This window comes from Panthera pardus, unplaced genomic scaffold (assembly GCF_024362965.1).
Source record: "Panthera pardus isolate Hobbes unplaced genomic scaffold, ASM2436296v1 HiC_scaffold_26, whole genome shotgun sequence".
Classification (NCBI taxonomy): Eukaryota; Metazoa; Chordata; class Mammalia; order Carnivora; family Felidae; genus Panthera; species Panthera pardus.
In genome coordinates this window covers 11,134,357-11,147,148 of record NW_026526832.1, presented here as the reverse complement: position 1 = coordinate 11,147,148, position 12,792 = coordinate 11,134,357, and the positions used below count along the sequence as shown (strand labels likewise).

General features: G+C 36.3%; 1 protein-coding gene across 3 annotated transcripts in view; it reads right to left on the bottom strand.

Moving 5' to 3' along the window:
* The window catches only part of HEATR5B (HEAT repeat containing 5B), a 98,814-nt gene that overhangs the window by 61,909 nt on the left and 24,113 nt on the right, over positions 1-12,792 (bottom strand). For all 3 annotated transcript variants that reach the window (XM_019447361.2, XM_053891002.1, XM_019447367.2), the window contains exons 12-18: positions 12,478-12,630; positions 11,202-11,301; positions 10,780-10,889; positions 8,679-8,842; positions 7,983-8,158; positions 4,487-4,592; positions 1,497-1,687 (exon numbers count right to left, since the gene is read on the bottom strand). In XM_019447361.2, coding sequence (XP_019302906.1) covers positions 1,497-1,687; positions 4,487-4,592; positions 7,983-8,158; positions 8,679-8,842; positions 10,780-10,889; positions 11,202-11,301; positions 12,478-12,630 — 1,000 coding nt within the window. The remainder of the gene's footprint in view (positions 1-1,496; positions 1,688-4,486; positions 4,593-7,982; positions 8,159-8,678; positions 8,843-10,779; positions 10,890-11,201; positions 11,302-12,477; positions 12,631-12,792) is intronic.

Genomic DNA, 12,792 nt, shown 5'->3' with positions numbered 1-12,792 from the left:
GTAAGTCTTTATATTTATCTACATACCTACCACTCTTGGCACTCTTCATTTCTGTATGTTACATTCAAAGTTTCATCTACTATCATCTTTTTTTTTTTTTCCAAAAAGCTTCTTTTAACACGTCTTATGGTGCACCGTGTAAGCAATGAATTTTCCAACTTTTCACAGTCTTAAAGTCTTTATTAAAACTTCAGTTTTAAAAAGGTATTTTCACTGGCTATAAAGTTCTAGGTCACTCTACTGCCTTTTGCTTGCATAGTTTATAATCAGAAGCCTGCTGAAATTGTTATCTTTGTTCCTCTGCGTGATGTCTTCCCCCAACTGGCTGCTTTTATGACATTCTCTTTATCACTGCCTTTATGAAATTTGATTATGCTATGCTTTTCTTTTGTCTTTATTCCACCTAGGGTTTGTTGAAGTTATTGGATGTGTAAAACTTCTATTTTACCTATTATTAACAGAGCACAAATCATTAAACAGGTAAGACTGGTTGTATATTTTAAAAAATCTTTAGTGGAAGTTGGATTTCAGAATCAATGACATACTTGGAAAAGCAAAACTGATCTATTGTTAGAAAATGGTAAAAGTCATCCTACAGAAGATCAAGTGTCAGGGACTATTTTATCTTCTGCTTGCTCATATTATCCTTAGTGATTCAAACAACACACTGGGGCATTACCCTATAATCAAATTGTTGCTCATGTCTGAAGACAGGGAAAAGCCATTCTCATATAACCAAGAATTCAGAAAATACTTTTTATTCAGAACTACTGCTTCACAACCATTGCTTCCCCCCCACCTCTCTCGTTAAAGATTATGGCCTAGTTTGGTATAATTAGTACTCAAAATATACAGTGGTTAATTTACATAACTCAAGTATCAGTTCTTGACCACACTTGATTTTCAACTTGTCTACTTTAAGTACCTGATTAACAACCAACCAAGAGTCACTAATAAGGGCATCATCTTAATCATACTTATTTGGAACTCTGAGATCACTCTTTTTAATTAATATAAAAAGAAATCCTTAAAACCTAACACCAACTTTTCCCATTTCAGGGATAATTTAAAAGATGATAAACTTGCTGGCAGTTATAAAAAGAATGGCTTATTCCAAAAAATGAATAATTAACAAAAAGAGTAATGTAAGGAGCAGAGATAAGAGAAAGGGACTTCCAGAACACGTCTTCAGAGCAGAGTACATATAACTAACTAAGAGAGGTCGTATTAACAATCTGCTTGATTCCATTATGTAATATTCAAAGGCTGAAACCTGACCACCTTAAAAGTACCTATAATATTACAACTTTCCCAGGTTCTGGAGTTTAAACAATTACTGCATTGAAAATTAAAATCATTATAAAAAAACACACAAAATTTTGTCATATGCTATACCATGTGGAAAGCATATCACCCAGTTAATATAATTATTGACTACTAAAAAGACATCTTTGTCTCTATGAGAAACTTACTTGTCAGTAAAAAGACCCACTTACTTGTCAAAGCTATACTGGGCCATTCTAGCAATGAAGGTTGCTTCCCCAACCACCTGAGCCATTCTTCCAAGAGCTTCCCCTGCTGCACATCTTAAGATGGGGTTTGGGTTGTCAAGAGCGCCCATAACCAGAGTCAGAGCAGATTTACGAACTTCCTCAGGTCCTAAAGTACTTTTGTTTTCAGCCAGGCCCTATGGTTGTTAAAAACAAAAAAGGGGGTGGGGGAAGGGGGCAAATTCAAAATTCACAGTACATAAAAGAAAAAGATGTGCTGCAATCTTTGTAAATATACATGTATTTCCACCCACTTTTTTTCAACCATCTTTTATTTTTTAATTTTTTAAAGTTTTTATTTTAACATTTTATTTTTGAGACAGGGAGAGACAGAGCATGAACGGGGGAGGGTCAGAGAGAGAGGGAGACACAGACTGAAACAGGCTCCAGGCTCTGAGCTGTCAGCACAGAGCCCGATGCGGGGCTCGAACTCACGGACCGTGAGATCATGACCTGAGCCGAAGTCGGACGCTTAACCGACTGAGCCACCCAGGCGCCCCTAAAGTTTTTATTTTAATCACCCAGTGCTCACCATGACAAGTGCACTCCTTAATCCCCATCACCTATTTCACCCGTCTGCCCACCCACCTCCCCTCTGGTAACCAGTTTGCTCTCTATAGTTAAGAGTAGTTTCTCTCTCTCTCTCTTTTTCCCTTTGCTTGTTTTGTTTCTTAAATTCCACATGAGTGAAATCATATGGTATTTGTCTTTCTCTGACTTATTTTACTTAGCATTATACTCTCTAGCTCCATCTATGTCACTGCAAATGACAAGACTTCATTATTTTTGATGGCTGAGTAACATTCCATTGTGTATATATACCACATCTTCTTTATCCATTCACCAGTTGATGGGCACCTGGGCTGCTTCCATATCTTGGCTATTGTAAATAATGCTGCTATAAAATAGGGGTACTATGTATCAACCATCTTTTTGTTTTAATTGAAGTACAGTTGACATACTGTACAAACCTAGTTTTAGGTGTACAACATCATGATTAGACAATTCTACGCATTAAGCTATGCTCATCATGATAAGTGTAGTCACCATCGGTCAATGTACAATGTACAATATTATTACACTATTATTAACTATATTTCCCATGCTGTATTCCTATGACCTATTTGTAACTGAAAGTTTGTACCTCTTAGTCCCCTTCACCTATGTTACCCATTCACCTACCTGCTCCCCTTCTTCAGCCATCTTTCATATGCATATATTATGCCTAGAATCAATACCCGTTAAACTAATCACTTTCCTAAACATGATTCACAACATGATATATAACAAGGTTATAGTCAATCAGCCCTAAGATGAACAATCCCTGGACGTGTCTTTATCCAAAGACTAATGCTTTTTATATAAAAGTATTGCTTTTATGTATAAAGGATGCTATACTATTAAGTCAACTGGTATTCAACTAATTGACATTTACCATTAGAACTTTAGGTAAGGAAAAAGGCTGAGGAGTATGAAAATTTGACATGTTTCTATAAAAATTCCAGAGAAGATAATTATGTCATCAAGAGTACATTCAATATATATAAAAAGATAAAATAAGGTAAAAATAATCAGTAACTGAATATCAACACACTTTGTTCATCATATTAAATGTTAATATCTCTGTTCTAAGTACACCTAGAACATGGAACTTAGCTTACATGAGACCAAAAATCCAACTCATGGTGCCTGGAGAAAATGTTAGCCATAGCAGGGGCATTAGCAAGCAAATCTATGAAGAAAAGTATACTGTAGAGCAATATTACAGTTGGTTCATTCATCTTCCAACCACTAAGGAAGGCTGACTACTCAATTCTTTTTTAAAAAACTCAGATGTTCGTATTAGCTGATGGTCTCTAAATAGGGCATATACTAATAGTTATATAAATGACACAAACTTCTATTTCTGTATTCAATGCCTATGTCCCTTTGCCCTGATGTTTACAAAACACAATTTAATTCACGCCCATTTAAACACTTGTATTTGCTGCCATTTTAACAGTAAACCTTATAACAAGCTTAGTGCTGAATAATATAAAAAAGTTTTCAAATATGTCACGAGAGGCTATAGGCTGCATAGAACAGTGCATGAACTCTGAGAGATAGGCAAAATATTGGTTATTTCACTTCAAACATACAGAAACCGAGGTTCAAAAGGTTAAGGAACTGCTTAAGACATAAACCTATGAGATCTAAACCAGAACACAGTCTCTAAATGTAGCCTTTTTTCAGCTGTACAACATAGTCTCTCCTGATTTATGGTCTAAACCACAAATGGAACTCAAACTTTATCTAGTTAACCTCAAGTAGAATACAAGATTTTATTAGTCAGACATCTTTGAAAATTCCAAGAGAACTTACTAGAACTTATAAAATCTGAAAGATCAGATCAAAAAATGAACTTTAACATTATTAAACTATAAAACACTTATTTAATTGCAATAAGTCTAATAAATAGTTTCTAATAATTTAGTTAAACTAATATAAAAACACAGTTTTCCAGTGATATACATATAATCATCATAATGGTCTAGATATACCTGCCTAATTAAAGGCATTAATTGAAATCTTAGTTCAGAATACTTATTTTTTTTTTAATTTTTATTTATTTTATTTGAAAGAGAGAACATACACACTTGTTCAAGTGGGGGAGAGGGGCCAACGAAGGGAGAGAGACAGAGAGAGGGTGAAAGGGAGAGGGAGAGAGAGGGTGAAAGGGAGAGGGAGAGAGAGGGGGAAGGGGGGTGGGGAGAGAGAGACAGAGAGACAAAGACAGAAAGAGAGTGAATCTTAAGCAGCCTCCACATGCAGTGTAGAGCCCGTCTCGGAGCTATTCCCACAATGGTGGGATCATGACCTGAGCCAAAATTAAGAGATGCTCAGCCAAATGAGCCACCCAGTTGCCCCCAGAATACTTATGTTTTAAAAGTAAATACCTTTAGTGCACTAAGAACAGCAGTAAAAATATTAAGCTGCACAGCCTGCTGTCGGACGCCTTTGGCTTGTTTAACGCATTCAGCAAAGTGGTCCAACATCTGTAATCTATGATAATAGAATAAAGATCACATTAGCAATACTTTTTATTCAAATATGGCTCAAAAAAGATACATAAAAAGAGTATAAGCTAATTGGTAACAAATAATGCCCCACGCTGTCTCATTTTTATTTCATTCCTGCAGCTGGTTCAAACCGGAGCTCCTCCTGAATTGATATAGGGGCATGCGGTTTTTAAGTGGAACAAGGCAAGAGACTAAATATTAAGTTTCAATGAACAAAATAAGGTCATAATTTCAGTGTTAACATTAACGCCAGAATCTAACAAAGTGCCTGGTATACAGTAGGTGCTCAAGGTTTCTTGAACAGAATTAGCAATCATTAATTTTGCATCTGTGTAGAAGATTCAGTTGGAAATTTTTAAATGAGGCATAATTTTTTTCTTCTTTTCAAAATACACTCACATGGAAGAAAACTGTACCTCATGTCCTATTCTCAGAAGCTAACTGGGAGGTTTTTATTTTATTTTTTTATTTTAATTTAAAAAAAAAAATTTTTAATGTTTATTTATTTTAGAGACAGAGAGACAGAGCAAAGCAGGGTCAGGGCAGAGCGAGAGGGAGACAGAATCTGAAACAGGCTCCAGGCTCTGAGCTGTCAGTGCAGAACCCGACATGGGGCTTGAACTCACGAACCGTGAGATCATGACCTGAGATGAAGCCGGACGCTCAACCGACTGAGCCACCCAGGCGCCCCAACTGGGAGGTTTTTTGAAGGGATTTAGCTTTGGTCTTTTTTTTCTTTTAATGTAAAAAATCAGAAGTGAATTTTTTTTTATTTCAAATTTTTTAAATGAGACAGTCAGAAAAAAGAAAAAAATCACAGCCATTTGAGACTATTCCGATAAAAGAGAATGAGATTTCAGATTCTTCTAAAAATAAATCAGATGGGCGAAGGAATCCGGGATGTTGGATTCAGTACCAAAATAACTATGATCTAAAGTAGGAAATCAGGATCTCCCTAAGGTCACTATAAGGATTTAAGCTCAATTTACAATAGGCCATAGGTCTCAGGTCAAAGTATTCTTCAAATATCACATAGGAAGAAATCATCTAATCCTTCAGTAAAACTCCACTGAGAGTTACTGGGGGCTAAGATTGACTACTTAGTACTTGCTCTGACATAGATCCACATCTTCTAAGGATGAGGAAACTGGGCATTGCTTTCAAGCATACACATAAGAAGACACACAGGGTCTCCAACACTACCGGAAGCATGATTTACCTATGACTGATCTCAAATACATAACCTTTTTAAAAACCTTACTTTATTTTTTTTTTTATTTTTAAAAAAATTTTTTTTTTTTACGTTTATTTATTTTTGAGACAGAGAGAGACAGAGCATGAACGGGGGAGGGGCAGAGAGAGAGGGAGACACAGAATCGGAAGCAGGATCCAGGCTCCGAGCCGTCAGCCCAGAGCCCAACGCGGGGCTCGAACTCATGGACCGCGAGATCGTGACCTGAGCCAAAGTCGGACGCTCAACCGACTGAGCCACCCAGGCGCCCCTAAAAACCTTAATTTAAAAAATGTTTTTTCTTTTTTATAAAATATTTGTTTCACTTAATTTGAAGATTAGTAACAAAAAATTACATCCAGAAATAACTACTCTTACCCTCAGATACATTTTCTTTCAGGTCTTTTTTTTATCATTATTTTTAATGTTTATTTATTTTTGAGGTGGGGAGGGACAGAGGGAGAAGGAGGCAGAGGATCTGAAGTGGGCTCTTTGCTGACAGCAGAGAGCTCAATGCAGGGCTCGAACTCACAAACTGTGAGATCACAACCTGAGCCAAAGTCGGACTCCTACCCGACTGAGCCACCCAGGCTCCTCTCAGGTCTTTTCTTTAAAATACAGGACTGGGATCACTTCTTGCCTTTTATTTTACTTTTATCATTTAACATTGTATAAGGAGCATATCAAAACATTATCCATGTAAAAAAACATTCTAACCTATTGACCTTCCATAATTGATTGACTCATTCCTCTATCACTGGATATTTAAGTTATTAATTGTTAATGTAATTTATTTAATTGTTCTACAAAAGTGAGTTAATATAGTCAAAATAACCCTGGACTCTACTTACAGCTCTCATAACTAGCTGTGTAACTTTGGGCAAACCACAAACTCTTAGACCTAGATTTCCTGATTTAAAACAAGGATATTAAAGTAGATGCTTTATGAGATTCTTTCCCCTTTCATATTCTTCATTTATGTGACAACCAAATGTTCTTAAAGATACCTGGGTAAAGTGAAATTTTACATGGAAATTTTTCTCCTCAAATTAAAAAGCAATTAACCAAGTAACCTATGCATTTTTTAAAGATAATATTTACATTATTTTTTATATTTATGTTACCTTTATACACAAACCTAACAATGTTTCAAAAGCATTGTTTAAAAAGATTTTTTATTTTTAAGTAGTCTCTATATCCAACGTGGAGCTTGAACTCACAAGCCCGAGATCAAGAGTCACATGCTCCACCGAATGAACCAGTCAGGCACCCCTAAAAGCATATTTTGTTAAACAAGTTACCTATGAGTGTCTTACACTAATTCATTTTCACTCTTCCTCTTGAGAAAACCACCATAAATAGATAAAATGCCTACAAAAATTAGGGATAGTGTCTGTGGACACAGAATACAGCAAACCAAAATGCTCCTATTAGAAAAACAACCTGTTACTTTAGTTTCCTAAGTCCCAGACTAAACCATATGACAGACAAACACTATTAGAGAATGGACTTCACATTCATTAACTTCTTCAGTAATAAAAAAAAAGAGTTAGCAAAGTGATGTCTCTAATTAAAGATATGGAAAACCTACTTAAAAACTCGCAAACGAATTATTGAAATGAAAATCTTGCTGTTTTAAGACAGTCCACAAGACAATGGATGTCAGAGGCCAGTTCACAGAGCCAAATCTTAAAACGTTTCAATTATGTGGAATTTTCAAGCAATTTTTTTCATCATGTATGTGTCACTTACATTATTAAATTTATAAGCCTATTATTTAAGTAGTAGTTTACCTTATTGCAGGTAACTGAGATGGGAAAATCTATTGCTTAAATATAATTTATATATATGTTTTTCCTGACAGCTTTATTATGTTAAATACTTAAAAAGTGTTATTTTTTATTTTATTTTTTTATTTTTATTTTTAAAAAGTTTTCATTTAAATTGCAGCTAGCTACCATAGTGTAATCGTTAGTTTCAGGTGTGCAATATAGTTATTCAACACTTCCATACAATACCCAGGGCTCCTCACAATAAAAGCCCTCCTTAATCTCCATCACCCACTTAAACCATCCCCCCACCCACCTCCTCTCTGGTATAGTTTATATTAAACTAAAATTATTTGATTGATTTTATACTAACCGGTGTTTGTAAGAAACATGAGGAAACACTACGCCAAAAAGAGCCACGGAAGCATCAATGACTGAAACCCCAAGAGGGAGAGGACCAGGCACAGCTTCTCCAGCAGGGATTCGTAAGTAAATGGAGGATGGGTCGTGCTCTAGAGCCCCACTTCCAGATGCACTGTTTGGCTGGAGCTACAAAAAGAAGGACATAAAAATCATTCAAAATCTACTTTAAGAAACTCACTAATTATTAGTTAGGCGTGAAAAACAGAAAAACCAAGAATGATTGAATTTGAAAAAAAAGAAAAAAACAAAAATGATTGAATCTGAAAAATTTTAAATAGATAAAAATATTATTTGGCCACTAAAAAAAGCCATCAGTAACACCTTGTATAATTTTAAGAAAATACTTATTCATTTTAACATTTGTATGTTGACCACCTTACAATGTGTAAGCAAAACAATATCAGGAATAACTTCAACTCACGAAAACTCACTAAAAGAGGCATTAGTAAGTCTTTTTTTAAAAGAACGTAAGAAATTCACCATTTTTCACTATTTTTTTCTACCACCAGGAAGCGATCTTTAAATGTCTAAGAAAGCTAAAATAAAATTAAACTTTAGTCTGAAATATTTCCTTTTTAAATAACAATCTGTAATAGCCCCATTGCTTTTGATGACGTAGTATTTCATTCCCTGTGTAGTTTGCTACCTGGTCTTCAATTGATTTATGATCAGTTTCTTGAAGCCAGGAACCAAGAAGAACACTGTCATCATAATGGCAGAGGGATCTGAGGAGGGAAGTGGTTGTGTTGGCTGAATTGTCAGTCAAAGTGAATTCTGCTACCAGTTCTCTAAGAAGTGCGTTGAAAGATCCTAAAAAAACAGAACTTCAGATCAGACATGAAAGAATAGCTTTTATGAAAACTGCAATCATTGCCCACAAAAAGAAGCACCATGTTCAACAGGGATAAAATAATTAAGTCCCATCGCTTCTCAGCCTCTTGGCTAAGATCAAGTGAAATAATTAAGTACCCCCTGTTCTCTTTTTTAAAAAATCTGTATCAAATACTTTAATGCTGTTTTAAAATACAATAATGGTACTTTCTTTTTTATTATTGTATTATGCGTTTTAGCCCAAGTTATTTAAAGGAACAAAAAACTTAGAGAAAATATTTACAATAACTATTACATTTCCTATTTAAATTGAAAACATTTAAATTTAATATATTAAAATTTTTCATGCTTTAAATATTTATTTAAATATACTAAATATGACACGATTACTTATTATTAATTACCCAGTGATGTGCAGACACTGAAGCCGAGCACATCAGAATTCTTGGACATGGCTGAAGTGAAGACAAATCAATGGCTTATTTTAATATTAACATTTTACATAATATTTGATATCTATAGAGTACATTATTATTCTCTTTCAAGATTCCTAAATTATTGGCTATATTATAATATATATGAAGCAGTTTCAGACAGTAATTAAAAGCAGAGACTTTGTTGTTGTTGTTGTTTTTTAGTGTTTATTTATTCTTGAGAGAGAGAGACAGAGCGTGAGCGGGGGAGGAGCAGAGAGAGAGGGAGACATAGAATCTGAAGCGGGCTCCGGGCTCCGGGCTCCGAGCTGTCAGCACAGAGCCCGACGCGGGGCTCGAATGCACGAACCGTGAGATCATGACCTGAGCCGAAGTCGGACGCTTAACCGACTGAGCCACCCAGGCGCCTCTGTTGTTTTTTTTTACTATGAAATTTATTGTCAAATTGGTTTCCATACAACACCCAGTGCTCATCCCAACAGGTGCCCTCCTCAATGCCCATCACCCACTTTCCCCTCTCTCCCACCCCCCATCAACCCTCAGTTTATTCTCAGTTTTCAAGAGTCTCTTATGGTTTGGCTCCCTCCTCTCTAACTTTTTTTTTCCCCTTCCCCTCCCCCGTGGCCTTCTGTTAAGTTTCTCAGGATCCACATAAGAGTGAAAACATATGGTATCTGTTCTTTCTCTGTATGACTTATTTCACTTAGCATCACACTCTCCACTTCCATTCATGTTGCTACAAAAGGCCATATTTCATTCTTTCTCATTGCCAAGTAGTATTCCGTTGTATATATAAACCACAATTTCTTTATCCATTCTTCAGTTGATGGACATTTAGGCTCTTTCCATAATTTGGCTATTGTTGAAAGTGCTGCTATAAACATTGGAGTACAAGTGCCCCTATGCATCAGCACTCCTGTATCCCTTGGGTAAATTCCTAGCAGTGCTATTGCTGGGTCATAGGGTAGGTCTATGTTTAATTTTTTGAGGAACCTCCACACTGTTTTCCAGAGTTGGCTACACCAGTTTGCATTCCCACCAACAGTGCAAGAGGGTTCCCGTTTCTCCACATCCTCACCAGCATCTGTAGTCTCCTGATTTGTTCATTTTAGCCACTCAAAGCAGAGACTATGAAGTTGAACCAGTTGGGTCTGAATCCAAGCTCTGCCACTTACTAGATCTCAGACTTAGGTAAGTTACATCACCTCTCTGTACCGGAGGTTCTTCATCTATAAAATATAGGTGAATTACCTCATAAAGTTGTGGTTAGAGTCCAAAGAGATAATACACGTAAAGGGATTAGCACAAACCTGGAACACAGTAAGTGCTCAACGAGAGTTAGCTACTCTACATGAATAAAAGTAAAATGGTTGTCTTCCTTTGTACGGTCAGGGGACAGCCTTGGTCAGAACTCTGTAATGTTGTGAAGAACTAGAAAGATACACTGAAGAATTTTTATTAGATAATGCAAATTTCATTTACCTTCATAAGTCTTTGGAGGTAACAAAGCCAAGATATCATAAAGTCTTAAACGGACCATTGCCGCACTAGCTTTCAGATGAGCTCCATGGGCTTTAATTACAGACGGAATGCTAAAATATCAAAAGTACAGTTGGTGTCAGCTTAGTAGAATAAGTGTTATAGACATCGTCAGCAATGTATCGATGTATTGTCAAAATACATTGGCAAGTATAATATTTTCACCTTAGTTTGTACTGTGACCTTTATTGGAACAGTATAAAATACAATTTTATTTCAATTCATTCCATGACTATAGTTTTTAAGTTCATTTTAAAAAAGTAAAGTTTTACATGTTTCCTGTATAACATTAGAGGGGAATGCAAAACATGATTATTTATAAATATGTAAAACTGAACATTAACTTGTTATAATCGCTTACTTACTGTGACATCATGGTCATGGCACATTCAATTGGGGTCATCAATTTTCTAATCACATCTTCAGTCAGGAGCTCAGGGCAATGTGCGACAAAACTCCTCATTGCTAGATAAAATTTTTAATTCTTAATTATTATGAAATATAAGGTTCTGAAATCAGGTCAAATCAAATGAAGAACTAACTGCAACTACAGAGAAACATCATTAGAAAAGGCTAGAAGAAAGGTGGAGGGAGGGAAGATATCTGTTAGGGAGATTTCTGTGAGTGGGAATTCAAAGGTCTGTTAACATCACTGAATTCAGATAACCTCAAAGAAAGCAAGACAGAACCAAGGGTGGACAAAGTGGCTCAGTGAGAAGGAATATCTTTGTTGCCTCTTTAGCAATAGAACTAAGACAAAAAGAGCTCTCAGATGTTTGGGAACAAAACTGACACCTTGCCCTGCCACCCTTATGCTTTAAGCATATATCTGTTTCCCACGGTTTGGAAAAAGAAGCACTTTCCAACCAAAAAAGAACAGAGTCACCCAGGGTAATTCTAGTTCCCAGTTGAAACAAACAAAACTGGAGCCTTTCCTGTAAGTTGCTGACTTCTAAACAAAAACAATTTTATTCATAATTTTTGTAACGTGGATGTCTAAAAAAATGCATCTCAACATTTGCAGATTTGATAATGCTGGAGGGAACAGCTGTTTGTCCATCATGAAAAGACTCACTGTCAACTCAGTGACCTGGGAGATCCTGAGTGTCTTCTTCCTTTAAATACCTACTGGGTTTTCTATGTGGTGACAGTGCCTCTTTGACAGGTAGAAGACTGCAATAACTGGACTCAAGAGGCCTGGGTTCTAAGTCTTGTCTGACCACTGATGCTAACCTCCTCTTTCAAGTCACTGCTTCATTTCCATCTCAAAATTAGGTTATTTATGGGATGCCTGGGTGGCTCGGTCAGTTAAGCGTCAGACTCTTGGTTTTGGCTCAGGTCATAATCTCACGGTTTGTGAGTTTGAGCTCAGTGCTGACAGGCAGAGGCTTCTTAGGATTCTCTCCCTCCCTCTCTGTCTGTCCCTCCCCTACTCATGCACACGTGCACGCAGGCTCTCTTTCTCTCTCCCCACCCCCCAAAATAAATAAATTAGTTTACAAAGTTTCTTTCTAAATCTACAAGTCTATGAGTTCATCACTACACATTAACACAAAAATCTGAAATAGTGATTCTCCTTAACCTCACAAATATTTTCGTAATAAAATTATATTCTGGGAGCACACCCCTTTCAGTTCTTACCACATAAAGCTCCAGCACGACCTTCCAATGTTACCTGCCAGGTAAAAGAATCGCCTCGGGCCTTCTCAGCCTCCAATTCTTTTAGAGAACGAGGGAAAACATTTCGCCACAATAACAACATCTTGGGCAGATGGTATCGAACTACAGATGGTCCTAATGGAGAAAAGGAGAACACGAAACCATACATACATAAAACAAACATTACTAACAAAAGTCAAAGAGCCCCACACAAGCTTTAATATCATTTCACTCTACCTTCATCTGTGACAGTAATAGTTTCAAAATGTTTCTTTTATTTTCCAGTGTGATTGAGAA